This window comes from Malurus melanocephalus, unplaced genomic scaffold (genome assembly GCF_030028575.1).
Source record: "Malurus melanocephalus ecotype Western Australia unplaced genomic scaffold, MMel_1.1 scaffold_855, whole genome shotgun sequence".
In the NCBI taxonomy this organism is placed as follows: domain Eukaryota; kingdom Metazoa; phylum Chordata; class Aves; order Passeriformes; family Maluridae; genus Malurus; species Malurus melanocephalus.
The window spans coordinates 1-17,802 of record NW_026624087.1 but is presented as its reverse complement, the minus strand read 5'-3'; the positions used below and the strand labels follow the sequence as shown (position 1 = coordinate 17,802).

Sequence of the window (17,802 nt, the reverse complement as noted above, 5' to 3'; positions counted from 1 at the left end):
GGCTGCTCAGCAAGCAGGCCTGCAGCCGGGATGGTGTCTCACCTGCAGCTGGCTGGGGGGGACACCGCCAACCTGCGCTCGCCTGTGCCTGGGGRTCGCATGCAGGAGCTGGAGGGGAGGGAAGGGGCAGGGGGCTGAGGAGAGGGGCCCTGCTCAGGGCATGGCCGAGCGGAGCCCCACACCCGGCCTGGGTTCACACCGGGCCTGCCCGCCATGCCTGGGAGCGCGGGATGGCCCCACACCGCACGGGGAGATGGGGTACCTGGCAATGTTTCTCTTCCCCACGTATCTGAAGTGGAATAAACACACCCTAGGAAGGAAATGAAATATGTTTCTGTTACAGATCCTGCAGATCAGGTATGATACGGAGCATTTGAAACCTGCCCTGTCCTTGCCTGCAGACACACTTCTCTGTGCACTTTGGGTCTGTGTTTACATGTCACTTGACCTCACAACACTGGTTTCCAAACCCTATGGCACATCCCTGTCTTTTCAGCCATCTGTTGCGACAAATTTGCTGTCAAGCAGAGGCTGTGACAGTGATGGGGAGGCTGAGCCCACAGGTAGTGGGAYACACCCCAGAGAGAGCACAGGAGACTGCCACTACACCGTGCTTCCTCAATATACACTTGCTTCTCCTCAAGGGGAGGAAGAGGATTTCATTACAGCCTGGCCAGAGACTCTGAGTGCTGCCCAGGACAGCGTGTGTCCTGGGGTCTCCTAATGAGCCATTCTTCCCAGACAGATGCAGTGTTTGAGCAGCAGCCTCATGATACTCACTCCAGAAGCACAAGGACATTGATCAKCTCCTGGGGGGAGAACTTGTTCCAGTAAGCCAAAAGAGTATCTGAAAGAAAATGAAAAACAGTGCACTGAGATTTAAAAAAACTCAAAGCAGGGACCTTACAGACTAAAAGTGATGGTTCCTTGTGTTTCCTGCTGCCTCAGCGAGCAGGAGGTACCAACCTTCAGAGATCATCTTCACGATGTAYAGGTAGCACATGAGCAGTGTCCGGATCTCAAACTGGTCCAGCCGGCTGCAGTGGGACAYGCTGCTCCTCAGGGAGCTCCTGCGGATCTGCAGGGACACACAGGTGACGTGGAGGGCTGTGGCTGTGCTCCAGAGGCTCTGCACATCACCAAACCTTTCTCTGCTCAGAGAAAAAATACCTGGGCAGTGAACAATAGGTTATCCAGCAAAACACACAACAGCCTGCTTTCACTTCCCCTGCTCTCTGCAGCATCTAAGCTTCCAGACATTTTTAAAGCCAGTTCTTATAAAAGAAGTTCACTGGCTATTACTGTTTAAAGCAAGAATCTGACTTCCTTCTAAAGACATATAATTCAAAACAAAATGTCAGTTATTAAAAAAGGAGAAAATGTCATCTTAAGAACTTTTTCTTCCCCCCTCTTGATTTTTGGAAGTGTTTCATTTTCCTCTTACTTAGTGACTCAGGCAAAATAAGAGAAATCCTGCTGATGAGCCAATTTATGTGGGAAAGGCTTGGGCACTGTGTGGTGGGAAGCATGGCTTCTAAAGTTATATCAATTTTATTTYTCATCCTCTGTGCTTGCCTGAACTGTATCCTTTGACAAAGGTATACAATTAATCCCTAGGCAGGATGCTTCTCCTAAAGCTGTGCCTCACATGTTTTGGAGAGGGATYCACAGRCCTTATTTGCTGTTTATTCTGGAAYAAGCTGTGGATRTGAGTCACAATAAAGCAGAAATAAACAATCATTTTAGAGCTGGAGACACGATGCTATGGCCAGAGCATTGCTATTGACCATGGTAAACCATCAACTCAGGACACAAYTCACTCCAGGGGAGCAGGGCAATGAGAAATGTCTCTGCAGAGTAGTACCAAAGCTGTGCTCCTCCATGTGGCACTGCTTTCACATGGTTTTGTGGATATTGCATTCCCTATCAGAAAGACTGTTTTCAACAACTCTGAAAAACATTTCAGGGCATTCAAGAAGATGAATGGCCATGGGGGAAGAGCTGAGCTGGAAGCAACACYGCTTCTGCAAACCCCAGCAGCAGCACTGGAGCACACACTCAGGGTTCTGCTGATAGTGAAGTGCTTGGCTGTACTTGTCCTGCAGTTCTGTGATTTGTGCATGAGAGCTTGCAAAGCCCCACCTCTCCTGATCATGTCAGGACACAGCCACAAGCCCACAGAATCTTTGCTTGTTTGCTGCAAGGGCCAAAGCTTTTGAAGATGCATCAGCGACGCACRCCAACCCAAGATATCTGCAAAGTGCCTTGAGGAAAACCAGGGACTGGTTTGCACAAATCCCTGAATCCCACGCGTGCAATCTGCCAAGGAGAGTACACCCTRCCTGAACAGTGGGGTCAGAGCTCTGTGGTGGGACCAGAGTCACCTTCTGCACGTTTGGGCCTGTGGTTATTCACCTGCGCTGGTTTTCCTGCACTTTATCTTAAGTCAGTGGTCACTGGCTATCTCACACCACAGTGCTTTGCTTCTCAGATGTGTAGAAACCACTTCCCAGCACCAGGCACAGGAGTCTGGCCAGGCTCAGACCCACCCACACAAGGKGAGCACATCTGAGCACAGATAAATGCGCCACAGGAGCAGAGAATTTCCACATCGATTTTGCCTTTCATTTTCAACAAGTAATTTGTCTAAAGCTCTATTTTTGGCTCTGGGATGTTTGAAGAGGGAAGGCATACCAGACCCATGACTCTGATCTCTGTTAAACATCAATCTGTTTGTTTACAGAGATATCTATAAGCACTCTTTGGAGAGCCTTACCACAGGGAACTCCTCTTCCCTCCCCCTTATTTAACACAGCCTGCAGACTGCGCACTGCTCTTCCCAGCCACTGGTACATTACATTTTCACTCTGATCTGGGGAACTGGTTGCTCCTTCYGAGTTCAGGGATCCTTTTGAGTCCTCTCGTTTCATTGCATGGCCATTTGGAAGGGCTGCTCCACAGGCTGAAAAAAAAAAAAAACAGACCCCACAATTATGTCCTTTGCACTTGTCAGAGCAGCACAGACAGCACAGATGGGGCTTGCCAAAGCCCCATGTCAAAAACTGGAAAAGGAAGAGWCTGGAAAGGACAGTTAGGGTGACATCACATCCAGGGAAAACCATGCAGACTCTGTGAGGTCTTTTAGGAGATGACTGTTTTAGGTTTTGGGTAATGGGCTTGGAGTGTTTCAGGCTGGTAATAGCTATGTTAAAAATAAATAGGAAATTTCRAACTTAGAAAAATTAATTTACCTGCATCTTTGTCTGCAATCAGGCTGGATCTGYTTGAGGGGGATGGAAAACTGCATATGAATTCATCCCTGGATGCCTGTAAAGCAATATAAGGGTTTAGTGACCAATAAAACATAACACCTGTTCTCTTATAGAAGGGAACAATGCAATACAAAAAGGCAAATTAGAGCAGTTTTTGAAAACAAAACAGATGAAAACAGAAATGTCCATTCTTCTATAACAAGGAGACAAAGGCCTTGGGGAGGAGTACAAGGAATAGCAGAACATATTAAGATTAGTCATGGTGGTGCTTTCCTTTCTTCTTTCATCACTTGAGTTGAAATTTTGAATTGTTTTTCAGAAAYGTCCTATTTGCTGTTCTTTTGCCCCAGCAAGGAGGAATATCTCATCAGCAASGCTAAGGCCCCTTGGGAGCCACACACAACTTTTGGGAAGACAGGCAACTCCCCAGAACAGCTGTGGAGTCCGAGTCTGAGTCCTGGGCTGAGTTCTGCCCAAACTTGCTGCTCTTGGAGCGACTCACCCCCTTTCCCAGCACTGCACACACTGTCCAAACCATGAAGACATGGAGCCATCCCAGCTGTACTCACGGGGCTGGAGGCAGAGCAGGAGGTCAGTGCCTCACGGCTGGCCACACGCTGCAGATTCTCCAGGAGCACCCCRAACAGTGGCAGGTACAGCTGCGCGATCTTTGCCTGCTGGTTCTGGACACAACCACGGAGAAAAATCTCAGTAAGAGCCCAGGTTCCCAGTGGAGTGAAAAAAGGGAACTCTTGAGCCAAAACACCYATCTATCTATCTGCATTTACGCACTGTGCATGGTGTCTGAGGACATGAGCTGGTTTGGCTTCTCATCTCCACTTCCAGTGCTGCTAGAGAGGTATTACCCTTCCAGCAAGCTTGGGGCACCTGGGGATTTTGGAAGTTAAATAACATTCCCAGTCATGCAGGATGTGTGACAAGCTAAATCCTGGATTTCCTAACTCTTTCACTGGYGCTTGACTTGCATAGTTTGATGTTTAAGTGCAACACCCAGGACACAGAAACATTCGCTCCATTTGCTGGTGCTGGCTACTGCTTCCAGTCAGGAATTCTCCATAGCAAATGTTTCTAGTGAAAGCAGTTTGTAGGAAGATATTAACTTGGATTAAGTGATACAGATCAGAAATGGTTGGGTTGACATTTTCTAAATGAAGAACTCTTTTACATCCAATTCTTTCTTGTTAAACATTTATCATTYTGGATTTGGCTGAAAGGTTAAAAAAATAAATTAGGCTTGCAAATTGAGTGGAACATTTTGCACAATAAAGAAATCCAATTTTTTTCTTCTGATTCTGTATGACGAAAGATAAAAGAAATCTTGAAAACACTCATGGCTTGGCAAAACCTTCTCTCAGCCATTGTGGAGCTGGGGTTTCCCTGGCTGTGCCAACACATGCTCAGCCTGTCCTGCTTGTGATGGGATGTTTTGCTTTGTTGTCCCTGGACACCATCCTGCCCTGGCTGCAGGCARTTTCCTGCTCACACAGCCTGGAGCACAACAAACACACAAATATCCCGTGGGACAATGCTAAGACAGGTGGAGTTTCTGAGGAGTCAGGGCAGTGCTGCCCACTGAGGGGGCAAACAGCTCCTGAGTCAGTCACGGATCCTCACTGCAGAGAAAAGCAAGCCCAGCTCCTGCTCAGSCCTTCAAACAGGCAGAGGAGGGAGGGAAGAGAAGCTGACTCTGGGTCCAGGAGAGCTCCAGGCACATTCAGACCACTGCTCCCACCCTTCATGCCAGGAAATATCCATGTTCCCAGACAGCAATCAGGAGTGCAGCCTGCCCAGAGCATGTGAGGATCTAAACTCTAAACAGAGACAAGTTTCTAGGCTACAGCAAGGACATGGAGTGTCTGCACAGGTAGCTGGGCAATTTGGAAGGCATATGGGTCAGCAGGGAGCAGCACCAAGATAAAACAAACCCATGTCCAGCCTCTTTCGGCATCATCACATGCTGAGGTGACCAAAGAAAGCTGAGATCCACCCAGAGGAAATCCAGCACCTCATGAGAATCGAGATCCTCTGCTCTGAGTCACTAATTAGTAAAACATGCAGCTGACTTGTAACAGAGATTAGCTCTGTTTCCTGATTATAGCATTTTAATACAGGATATTAATTTAAGCCCAAGACCAGAACATGGCTTAATTTTCTCAAACAACCTCTTGGCTAATGACCCTCTCAAGTTCCTTAATGGCTTAGGGCTTAATTATCTAAACATTCAGCATGAGTATGCAAGCAGTTATTTCCTAGACGGTTTCTGAGCTATTACTGTTATTCCATAACTATCAGTTATTTACAGCAGTTCCCCAAAAASCAATTAGAATACCCTTGGTGCACCATGCAATAGCTAAAACTCTGATACGTGCTTTTTTTTCATAAAACTCAACAACATTATGTTAAAAAGCCAACAAAGTAGGCCTGACCTTGTGCTGGTATCTGTTGTCAAAGGCATGCTTGATCAAGAGATTTTTTAAGACTGAGATGGCCGTGTATCGGATGTCGTAATTGTCCTGCAAGGCAACAGAGGCTTCCCTAAGAAGCATCCCCACGAGGAAGTGATGCCTGCAATACTCATCAGTTAAAGTGTACTCGAGGTTTACATCTGAAAGAAACAGCAGGGCAGTGGTTAAGGGGAATGTTCTGAGTCTGTTCAGAGCAAGACACAACAGTCAGGTAAGCCCAAAAGGCCTCGAGCAGCACTCACCACTCTCTTCCACAGTGCACTGATTTTTCAATACAGCCAGAACTGATTATACAGTTTTCTCCAGCACTGAGCTAAGTCATATCAAAGAACTTGGTGTTTTCCAGTTCAGGCTGTTCATTAATTTCAGCCCTCACTGTTTCAGCAGCACCTGAAGGATTTTTGCAGCGTGATGCTCTGCAAAGCTTCTCTCTCCAATGAGTAATTTCTAAGTCAGAGACGGCTTAAATGGGGGAAGACAGCACAACCTACTGCCTGGGGATGCTTTGCTTCTGACTGGGGGTTGTCCTGTAAACACACTGTGAGCAGAGCAATCTGGAACACTGCCTAGCTTCCACTGTTAGTGATGTTAGCAAATGCCTAATTGTCACACATCATGGTTATTACATTAGTTGGATGCAAGCTAATTGATTGGAAAGTGCATACTTAATTTGACATTAGAAGATTTGATCATTCCAGTTGGACCTACCTACTGAAGTGAACAGTTCCACCGCAAATGAAAAAAATTCTAATTATGTGTAAGAAGAAAAGGGACAAATAAAAAGACAGCAAAAAATAAACAGGAACAAGTAATGCTCTAAATCGTGGCAAAACAGGATAGTATGTAATGTTTTAATATTATTTGTGAGGCCTTTGCTTAACTCTCAGCTTCTGTCAATCCYTTGGATTCTTTCCCATCACAACATTGCAAAACTAATTGTGTGCTGCTGGGTATGAGGCCAAGTTCGGGGCTTGCCCTGGCTGGTGTTCCCACGTGAGGCAGCACGGACAGACTAACAACCAGCCCTGCACTAGTGGGACGTTTCAGAGTCACTGCTCCAAGGTGCAGCACTCCAACTCAACAGGAGGTGTGTGCAGGGCTGTGCTCTGCCAGCCTGCCCATCTAAACTGGCTGAGGCTGCAGAAAATCTCTGTGCACCTCCCTGGGGGCTATTCCTTCTTTGCACAGAAACAGAGCAGTAGAGCTTTGGGCAGCCCCTCTCTGCATCCAAACAGGCTGAAGAAGAGGTGAGACACACCAGCAGCGTGTGCCCTTCGTACCTCTCTATCTCTGAGCCTGCTGTCCCCTGCAGCCACAGGTCTGTCCCTGCAGCCAGACAAGTTTCCAGTGGAGATGCATCCCCACATGGCTCTGCCACGGCAGGCAGGGCTCAGACACCACTGCAAAGGCACTTCTACCACAAGGGTGGGCAGCTCTGCTGCCATGAGCTCAGTGTGAACCTCAGCTGGTAGGTCCCAGTCACAATAAAACACAGGAGAAGAGCTGTCCTTACAGCTTTTCAGTTTAACCATCACAAACACAAAGGTGAATGTTAACCAACAAAGAGCATCCTGATGTTACCACACCACTAACAAGCATCATGGAAGCACTGTGGATGTGGTTTTCTTTGTTGTTTCTAGCAATAATCTTTGTTAAATAATGCCAGGCAAGGAGCCAAACTGATGTAAAAGATTGGCAGCTGGTCCAGAAAGTTCTGAGGGGTCAGATAAACACCAAAATAAGGGGTATTTCCTTTATTGCTGCTTCTGGCACCTGCATGTGTGTGGAACCACTTTGGGAGTTTTATGGCTCCACCCTGAGGCACAACTAAACATCCCCTTTCCTCCACTAAAACAAATTACACAATCATAAATCCACAGGGCTTTTACATGGGGGAATCCCAAACCTCAGTCTCCTCCCCAGTACTTGCACTGGCTGGGCTATTGGCATCCAAACCTCGCAGTCTTCAATGCATTTCTGCAGCACTGATGGGACATGAGGACCCAGAGAGAAGGAGTCTGTCTGCAGCACTCCTGGGGGCTGGTGAGGGCTGCATGGCCACTCTGGCAGAGCCCCAGCCACCCCACCTGCCCACAGCCTCAGCCCAGCCCCTTGTAAGCCCCATCTGCCCCGTGCTGGGCAGCTTCAGGACAAAGAGGACACGAGTGGCAGCAAAAGCAGCTGGATGTGCACTGGTGCCACGGTACCAATGCCTTTGGTAGGCACCAAGGACAGGCACAGACTCAAGCTCTGCTGCCTGCAGGTTTGAGAAAGAGCTCAAACACACCATGCACTTCCTGCTGCTCAATATGGAAGCAAAAGGTAACCTAGGTCCCCTTCTGATGGCCACAAAGAGAGCTGCCAGCAGGGCACTGGGTTCAATCTGTTCTCCTGCATCTCCACAGGACGCCCTGATGACACACCCACTTCTCAGGGGATGCTGGCACTCCTGAGAACAAGGATTACATTGCACAATCTGTGCATTTACTGGAACACAGGCAGCGTCTTCCAGATATTGTTAGTCCCATGTAAACTTAAATATGGGAAATACTGAAAAGGCAGACTGCACACAATTCTGCAATAAAATGATGTAAACCTGACAGAAAAGCATCTTCTCCTGAGGTTTATGTCCTAACCAGGACATACATTCCATTAACACCAAACCAAAGTTAGTCAGAAGCCATCAGGCTAACAAATCATAGCTCTTTAAGGAAGAACATACCTTGAACTCTTTGCAGCTTGGGTTTGGAAAAGGTCATTGGTAAGTTCAGAGGAATGTAGTGCTCATGATTGCAAATGGTTTGAAGAAATTCAAACTTGTATTCAACCAGCAACTGAGATTAAAAAAAGACAAACACAGACTATGTTTTTGGTTTGACCCATTTTGTTCCAGTTCAGTGGAACTTGTTGCACAAGGATTGGAGAATCTAATAAATAGCATCTGGTGAAATTGATTAATCATTGGCAAATTTTTGTGTTGTTCTTCCCAAGTGTCAGTGCATAAGGGTGTCACTTGGAACTTCTTTGTCTTTTTCATCCAGTTTATTAACCAATCTTTCCTTTCATTCTGACACTTTACATTACTTTAAAGTAATCTGGATACAGGCTCTTGGCCCAAACAAAGAGGTCTCTGCCTCTAAAAGATTTTGCAGAAAAAGAGTCTAAGAGGCCTCCAAGAGTTGTATAAAGTAATCACTACAAAGCTTTGGCTGATATAGATATGTACAGCTGCAAACCACTTTCCAAGAAACCTACTGCTTACCTTAGGGTCTTTTGGGCTGAATCCAGAAATGTAATCATTTATCAAGTTAAAAACAAATCCTCTGTCCATAAATGTCAAGCAACGCTGGAGAAAAAATAGTAACATGTGACCAACCATTACAAATTAAAGCAATCATCCTAAATCCCCTCCMTGCTGCCATCCTGTCAGCAGCCAGWTTTCATCCTCTGRGTTGCTGCAACKCTCCATAACATATATGATCCTGTTCCCCTGAAATGCTTTGGATGACCTTACTTAAGTCTCCAGTGAACAACAGAAAAATTTAAAATGAGAGTACACATATTTCAGGTTCCAAACAGTTGCTAGGTGTGCCTGAAACCCCTCAGTAGAATACTGAGTTAGTGTCTCCTTGAAAAGAGAAGGTCTCTTTCCTAGGAAAGCTTACCCTGTCCAGAGTTAAAGTAAACCACATTTGTTTGCTTGCTCTGTATTTCTCATTTGCCTATCTTCTTCCCACCCCAGTTAAAATCCTGGGAGAAGAAAAGAAGCTGCTGACCTTCAGGAAGTTAGCCAAGCTGAAGTTGACATTCCTGGACTCCTCAGGGATCTCGTTATAGCGGATGGTCACATGAGGAATGATGGCCAGCAGCAGCGAGTGCAGGGCGTGCTGGTAGGACTCAGGGAACCTCTGACCTCTGGGCAGCTGAAACCAAGAGCACATCCCAGCTCAGTGTTGTGAGCCAGCAGCTGGGGAGAACTGAGCACGAGTTCTTTAGAATTTCTTTTTGTTGCTCCCTAATAAAACAGTGGCCAAAGAGAGCATTGGCTGCAACTGCAGTACGTAGTAACAGAAAAGGAGGCTGCACAAGCCTCTGGAATTCTTAAGGACTTCTGGAATTTTTAAATTACAATTGAGAGTGAAAGCAGGAAGAAGAAAAAGTGAAGTGAAAAAAAAAAGAAGGTGGGCTGTTCAGCTTGGCAGGTGTTTCTTAAAATAAAGAGTCACGCAGATTTTCAGAAAAGCTTTTGGAGGAGTTTGCAACAGTTCTGTAAGGCAGCATCGACCAAATTTATTTTTACCTTGATTTTGTTTTCTTCCAGTAAGTACATTGCCATGGACTTTGCCAGCGCTTCAAAGAAGAACCACGAGTACTAGAATGGACAAAGAATACTATTACTTCTCTCAGCAGGATGGAACATGACTGACATACCCAGTGTGGGGAAGCACCTGTGTGGGAGGGAGAGCTCACATTCAAATGGCATTTTGTAAGCATGGCTGTGCCTGCACAGTTGGCTTGGAATAGGTACCTTTGCTACTCAGATATGTCCTGCCAGTTTTAGGGTGGGAACAGACCTACCCTATCTGCATCCCAGTGCACCCTGCCAAGAACCAGAAGAGTTTGGGGTGCAAGCCCTGCAAAGGCCCAGAGAGGCACAGTCTGCCACCCTTCAGGTGACTGGAGTAAGACTGGCAGAATGAAGAGCCTTTTGCTGCCTCCTGCCATAAACCTAAACAGGGGCTCCCTACAAGAATTCATCTCTTTTGTGAGAGAAGAGCTCAAGGATGTGGATGTGAGGAGGTACCCTGGCAGCTTTAACCCTGCAGTGGGTTTAGATGCGGTTAAGTGTTGGGCTTTACACCAGACCCCCTTTTCCTCCCCTCACCCCTGCAGCCAAACCCTGCCAGTACTTCACCTTGAGGAGCTTATTGATGGCCAGAAAATCTGCCGACTGCTTCAGGATGGTGGCCATGGAAAGGACCAGGATTTCGTGGGTCATCTTCGCCTGTTTGGCACTGGGTTTCTCAGCTCGGAAGACATACTGGGGCAAGAACAGCAGGGTCAGGGTGTGCCTGCTGCCAGCAGGGAGTCTGCAGGGACGGTGTCTCATCACTGACCTTTATGAAGGAGCGCAGGTAATGGTCCAGCCCTTCCTCGTGGCACTTGGACACGATGTGCAGGAGAACCCTGGGGAGAAACGTGGCTGTGTTCAGCACACAGAGAGAGGGCAAGCTCCTCCAGCTCACAGGAGTCACCGCCACGCGTGTCCCATGCTGCCAACCCCAAAAGCCTCACTGCTGGCAGGGCCTGCTTTGCAGAGCACCAGCTCGTGCAGCCAGCACCCCTCACACACAGCTCCTGTGGCTGCACCAGCCTCGCCAAAGCACTCAAAGGTGAGGTGGCCAAAGCCTCTTCTCCCCTTTAGTGCTGGCCCAGGAATTGCCCAGAGCAGCTGACTTTAGCACTCCAGGCTCTTTGCACGAGGAGGTGAGATGGAACATTCTCTATCATTGTTATAATCTGACACCTGCTTCCACCCCCAGAATTGATCAATTCTGGAAGCCTCCTTCTATTTTCTTTTCTTCTATTTACATCATATGCTCCTTGTTAGATGCACTAGAATATTTTGGGCTGTTGCCTGGCAGTTCAGGAGGGTCAAGCAGACCCTGGAGAACATGCCAGCCCTCTAAAGCACTCCAAGTGGCTGATCAAGGCAGCAAGAGCCTGGTTTCCCCAGCCAGCACTGGGGATTTACATTCCAGTCCCAGCCAGAGAGAACAACAAACCATTGCATGTTGTCACAGACCCCACAGGCCAAACCACAGGGAGGAGTTTACAAGCCATTTAACAGATAAAGTGAGTTTTAAATTCCACTATGAAAATCTGATCAGAAAAGAGATGCCCTTAAACAGAAAGCTACTAACAAACCAGAAAGCATCAGGCCAAGCTTTGATAAAAATCTCTGGAAATGAAGGTGGGAGCTGGTCACCCAGAAGGAACTTGGGGTCACCTGTTCCTCTGTCCCTGGTGTTCAAACAGAGGGGAACTGCAGTGCTCCACAAAGGAGGAGTTCTCATGACCCGCCTCACATGGTGCAGGGCTGTGACTGTGACAGGCACCACATCCCTGGGGAGCAGAGCTAAGCCTCCAGCTCCAGCTCCATGGGAGAGGGCTCAGCCTCCAGCTCCATGGGAGCAGAGCTCAGCCTCCAGCTCCATGGGAGAGAGCTCAGCCTCCAGCTCCATGGGAGCAGGGCTCAGTCTCCAGCTCCAGCTCCATGGGAGCAGGGCTCAGCCTCCAGCTCCATGGGAGCAGGGCTCAGCCTCCAGCTCCAGCTCCATGGGAGAGGGATCAGCCTCCAGCTCCAGCTCCATGGGAGAGGGATCAGCCTCCAGCTCCACTCCATGGGAGCAGGGCTCAGCCTCCAGCTCCACTCCATGGGAGCAGGGCTCAGTCTCCAGCTCCGTGGGAGCAGGATGCTCCTGGCACATGGATGCACGCTATCCACTGGGACCAGGGGATGACATCCATCTTCCCCTTGCACCTCACTGAGGAGGCACTGCGGCAGGAAGGTGGATGTTTTGGCACATCTCTCGGTGCCAGGGAGCCGCTGCCGGTGCCCGGCAGGGAAGGTGCCTTTGCTGGAGCTCCTGCAGTGCCTGCCCGGGCCGGTGCTGCCCTCTCGGGGCCGCCGGAGCAGCGCTGGAGCTCCGAGCCCGCACAGCTGGCACAGCTGGAGCTGCAGCAGCCCAGCTCCGGGGCACCGGCAGCGCTCCTGACACCGGGACTGGCGTGCCAGGATGGCACCAGGACACTGCTCCCACATCTGCTGCTGCAGCTGGGACACGCCTGGGCACTCTGGAGCCTTTTGATGACAACAACAGCTGCCAGAGCCACCAAACACTTCCTCTTTCGAGAAACAAACCAGGAGTAATTTTTAAATACCGCGTTTTTCCCCACACAGCGGTCAGGACAAGAGCCCCACAATGCTCCCAATGCCACCCACATGAGCCAGGGGAGGACAGCAGCAGGGGACAGTCAGTGCTGCTGTCCTTTAGCAGCCTGTACTGGGAACCAGACCCTGCTTTGCACTGCCATTTGTGCCTCTGCATTCATCACTGGGTGGTTCACCCCACACTCACATGGTGCAGTTGACAGCTACTTCATCCTCCTGCGTCACGTTGGTGAGGACTCTAAATAGTTGCATAAGAATTACAGGTAGAAACTGAATCATTACTTGGATCTCCATCGCGTGCAAACACTAAAACAAATGTTCAAAACACAGACACTTTTAGTTCAACATTTTGCAGATGTTAAACATTTACAGTCCTCAGACACTTCTGTGGCAATGGGACAGGCATTAGCAAAGGCTCCAGCTATGACTTAATTAGAGGTCACATGCTACTATTTGATTTGAAAAGTCCAGAATTTGAGGCCAAAGTTTTGCTCTCAGGTTTTCTCATCACTTGTGCCACTTTTTTAAAGTCCCATTTCCACAAATGCCTTCGGAGCATGAAAAACTGCTGCCCAATGACTTGCAGTGAGACTTTTCTTTTCAAAGAGCATAGTTTGCTATTGAAAATGGGATTTAAGGGACTTGTGGAAGGCCAGGTTCATCTTGTGCATACACTCTCCACCTTTTCACAGAGCTCTTGTGTCTGAAGCTCACGATACTATTCTAGGAAAGATAATGCATTGCATTTTCAGTTTTCAAATCTGCAAATCTAATGACAGGTTTTAAAATCTGTGTCTAGCTATTTAAATTACTGACATTACTGAGGTGAAGGTGGTTAAGAATCCCTCATTGTGGTGAGCACATACCCATCTCAGTCTGCAGGCTGCAGGGAGGGGGCTTGGCAGGGCTGGGACCTGGCAGAATGCTCACAACAAAGCTGAGATTGCAGTGCTTGCCTTCAAAACCTGCTGCTATTTCTATTTCTTAAAGTATTTGTACATTATCTGACACACATTAAGTAACTCTGTGGTGATACTTCCCCACCACTGGAAGTGGAGCTGTTGCTACAGCAGCGCTCCCAAAAACAGGCAGTCATGGAAGGAAACAAGGACTGTAAATAGCCAAGAATGATATTCCCTGCAGGAGCCCTTGCTGGATCTGCTCCAAAGCCCTTACTCATGCTGCAGTGATTACCAAAAAGTTGGGTCTAGGTCATAGGTCACCTCTGATCAAATTTAACTGGCTGATAATCTCACGTATCTTTTTTTTTAAACGTGAAAAAAAATCCTGTTTTGAGTGGGCTTCCAGAAAAAAGGATTTTTTTCTATTTTTTCTATTTGCTACAGTTTAAAGGCCTGAGTCAAACTTGGAGCAGCAAGGGAGGAGGGTGAGAGTCCACCAGGAGGAGGCGTTTCCAAGAGCACGGCAGAGAGATGCTGGCTGCTTGTTTTATCCTCTGTGGAAGGCAGAGGGAAGCAGCACACAGACAATCGTCTGACAAGATAAAATGAATGTAGGGACTTGGAAAGACATTCCAGTTAAACACCAACCTATCTGATGGGATAAAGCAAAAGTGAGGGCACTGCAGAATGCAGCAGCCCCAGCAAGGGCGTGTGGCCCCTGGGCAGGGGCTGGTCTTTGCTGACAGTCTGTGAAACACAAAGCCCAGCCACAGGCACTTCACCTTGAGGTATTTCACAAGCTCTCCTGGCACTTCCTTGGCTCCTGCCTGAACCAGCTGGCAGTACTGGAAGAATTTGTGCAAGTGCATGTCCTGGAAGAGACAAACAAGTTCAATGCAGCAGCCTCAACCTTGGTCAGCCCCCGCTGTGCCACTTACACTCAGAAATCTGGTGACTTAACCTGCAGCACAGGGCCACGTCCCCAGCAAGCCCCATGTCCCTGCCAGTGGCATTCCTGTCCCCCAGCTGACATCTCCCAGGACTGCTCCCCGTCTTTGCCAACATGCCCATCCACTGCTCAGCCCCTGCCTCCCAATTAACCTCAATATTAAGCACAAAGCTAAAATTCTCCTGTGGTTTAGTACCCTGAGTCCCAATCCCCATCCAACACTGGCCTGGAGAAACAGAAGCTCTCCTCTCAGAACTGCAGTTCTCAGAAACTGCCTCACCATCTGCATCACCACCCTTCTACTGTCCATCTGAGGCAGACTCTCCTTCACATTACTCTCCCTCCTCCTCCTCGGTTAAATTTAATTACTGGGTTATTTAACCCTGAAAAGCATCTGGAAATGTAATTTGGTGGGAAGCGCAACTACTGTGCTGCTCTCAGTGCTCTACAGAATCAGTAAAGCTCCAAAATAGACTCAGATGCTGAAAGCAATTTGCTCTGAATGTAAATGTAGCTGATGACATCCAGCCAAGGGCATTTCCCCAGGAGCTGTGCTGACAGGAGGTGCCCCAGAGCCTGTGCTGGGAATCTTTGAAGCACATCATGTGGAGCTTAGAGAAGTCCACCACTACTGTAAGACAGCAGAATGCACTAGGACTTGGTAAAGCAGCCTGAACTGCTTTCACAGTGAAACAAGGACTGATGCTTTCTTGTCTCTGTTATTGTCAGAGAACCTTTTCTTAAAAAAACTTAAGAAAAAGTCTAATACTAGCTTGGATTCGCTGATCCTAGAGGCCTTTTCAATGTTAATGATTCTACAATTTGGGGAAACCTCTCACACCCACCAGCTGTTCTCTCTTTGCATCCCTGAAGCAGCTCATTTGCTCAGATGTTTCCTTGGTCCTGCCAGTTACAGCACAATTGGCCAAGGAAACATCAGCCTCTCCCTAGGCTCATTCACTCACACAACAATCTCATCCCATCCAGACCAGGAGCAGATCCCTGCAGCCAATCCCAGCCCTGCTGCTCACAAGTATCTCAGTGCTGCTCTGCAAACCAGGCACCTCTTTCCCAAATCACCTATGGCTCAGCAAAAATAGGCACTGCAATCTCCTCCTTTGCATTTATGCTGGAAGTTTTTAAGGTGCTGGACTTACCTGGGTGTAAATGGTCGAGTCCAAATGGATTCTGATTTTAAACAGGGGCTTTGCTCCATCCACCCACTTTGCATCCACACTGGGCTGCTGTGAACAGAAAACATTCAAGTGACTGGGGTGAGATGGTGGCTCTGTGCAGACACCCCAGAAGGCACAGGGGTGAAAGAAGGGGTTCACCCCCAGCACAAACACCACTTTCCCCATGAAAACATGCACAGAGCAGGTGCTCACTCCTGCTCTGTGCCATCTGCAACAGCCCGGCCCAGCCTGCCACAAAAAATATCTCTGCAACCTGCATAAGCAGGGAACGTGGAATTAAAGGTGTCCTGTCTCCCACCCCTAAGAACTTTAAGCTGCAGAACAGATCTGTTCAGCTGAGCAGAACACCAAAAGAAGCCCAGAACTCAGAGTGGTAACAAAAGCTCAACTTTCCCCTTCCTTTTTGATTGAAGCCCATTTCAATGACCCTCCTACCTTGCGTGACTCGGGGTCTGCAAGGCCCAGGTAGCTGGCTGGGAGGTTGGAGGACACGGGCAGCTGCCGCTCCAGGGTGACAATGCGCCCGTCCTTCAGCAGTGGCACCCAGGCGTATCCCACTGCGGAGGCAACCAGGGCACACAGTCAGCAGGCACACAGGGCTGCAGGATCAGCTCAAAGACAGCTCTGTCTCACCCTGGGAAGCCCAAACTTGCAGCTGTGCAAGTGGCTCTAGCGAGGGAATCAGCCACGGCAGTGTCATTAAAGCACCTTTAACCTGGTGAATGAATGTCACACACAGCACAGAGCAGGAGTGGGTCTGAGGGGCAGGAACAGTGTGTGAGCCATGGCTGTGCCCCACGATGGCTCCTTTGAGGGCTGGATCCATGGAGAGGTTTCCCAGCCAGTGGGAGCCAGGTGTAAGTGTGCCTGGTGTTGGTAGGATCAGCCCTGAGATCCTGAGCTCACAGCAAGTTTCTACTGGTGATTTGCCTGACAACAGCACATCCGTGCAAGTCAGGTCAGGGACAAACAGAAAGAGCTGTCAGACTGCAGCAACAATTTGAGTTTTAATATAAACTAAAAACATTGAGTTTATTCCATTTTAGACCAACGGTTTGGTATTAGGTTGCTTTTAGAAAGGACAATTCGGATGGGCTGGTATTTTAATCGCATATTTTTTTCATGTCCCTACATTTGTTTTATCTTGGCCTTTTACACTCCAACAGAAGTAATTTAAGCATTGAACATACCTTGAGTTTCAACGGTGTCCTGTTTTTTCGATGTTGCCTTTGTATTAATTTCACAGCTGACATGATAGAAGGTGAAAAGCAAATGATGCTTTTGATGGAGGTGAATTGGAAGCTCAATTTTAATCTAAAATGATATCATGATAGATCAGACTGTATTTTTAGTTGCGGAGTAATATTTTAGTTCTATTTCATTTCACAAATGTTATGTTGTATGCAGTTACACAAGACACATTCTTACTTATCTTAAATAACTCCTAACATTTTCATCACATTTGCAACATTACTTATTAATGGGGGTGTGTGATTGGAGTGCACAAAGCGTGACAGTAAAGACAGCAGAAAACAAACTGACATTAAAAATTGACAAAGGCTCTGGCTTTGCTGAGCCCTTCTGCTGAGGCTCAAAGGGCTGGTGATTATCTTTACCCATTTTTCACCCAGCCCTGGAAAAAGAAGTATCCTGAGAAGCCCCTTGGCATTGTAGCATCCAGGAAAATGTGCCGTTCCCCACATTTGGCTTTTACCTCATCGTAGAACTCCGGGCTCTGGTTGTGGTGCAGCACGGCAGCGTACGCGTTCGCTGTCAGGAGAGGACCCCCGGGTTTGCCATATATGCACTGCAACACAAATGAGGAGCTGAATTCAGGGCCCTGCCACCCTAAATGAGCTGGGCAAATGTAACCAGTGATCCTGGAAACTCAGTGCTTTCCTCCTGCCCTGCTCAGCCTGGCTGGCACAGAGCACACGGCAGTGATGGCAGAGATGGCAGCCCCGTTAACGGGTACCCACCTTCAGTGGCCTGGCATCAGCGTCATCCGAGTCCCTGAACTCAACACACACTGCAATATTCCT

At 48.1% G+C, this 17,802-nt stretch overlaps 1 protein-coding gene across 3 annotated transcripts in view; it reads right to left on the bottom strand.

Moving 5' to 3' along the window:
• Nucleotides 1-17,525, bottom strand: part of LOC130585263 (dedicator of cytokinesis protein 11-like) — a 44,347-nt gene extending 26,822 nt beyond the window's left edge. Inside the window, exons 1-20 of one of the 3 annotated variants that reach the window (XM_057385684.1) lie at nt 17,475-17,525; nt 16,951-17,006; nt 16,196-16,317; nt 15,722-15,808; nt 14,398-14,487; nt 12,901-13,019; nt 10,876-10,945; nt 10,674-10,799; nt 10,059-10,130; nt 9,535-9,681; nt 9,021-9,104; nt 8,481-8,592; nt 5,720-5,898; nt 3,842-3,955; nt 3,252-3,327; nt 2,859-2,962; nt 967-1,078; nt 781-847; nt 263-310; nt 43-108 (exon numbers count right to left, since the gene is read on the bottom strand). In XM_057385684.1, the coding sequence (XP_057241667.1) occupies nt 43-108; nt 263-310; nt 781-847; nt 967-1,078; nt 2,859-2,962; nt 3,252-3,327; nt 3,842-3,955; nt 5,720-5,898; nt 8,481-8,592; nt 9,021-9,104; nt 9,535-9,681; nt 10,059-10,130; nt 10,674-10,799; nt 10,876-10,945; nt 12,901-13,019; nt 14,398-14,487; nt 15,722-15,808; nt 16,196-16,317; nt 16,951-17,006; nt 17,475-17,479 (1,856 nt within the window). In that variant the 5' untranslated portion in view covers nt 17,480-17,525. The remainder of the gene's footprint in view (nt 1-42; nt 109-262; nt 311-780; nt 848-966; nt 1,079-2,858; nt 2,963-3,251; nt 3,328-3,841; nt 3,956-5,719; nt 5,899-8,480; nt 8,593-9,020; nt 9,105-9,534; nt 9,682-10,058; nt 10,131-10,673; nt 10,800-10,875; nt 10,946-12,900; nt 13,020-14,397; nt 14,488-15,721; nt 15,809-16,195; nt 16,318-16,950; nt 17,007-17,474) is intronic. The other 2 variants (XM_057385685.1, XM_057385686.1) reach the window with 2 other exon arrangements.
• Nucleotides 17,526-17,802: the final 277 nt, after the last annotated feature.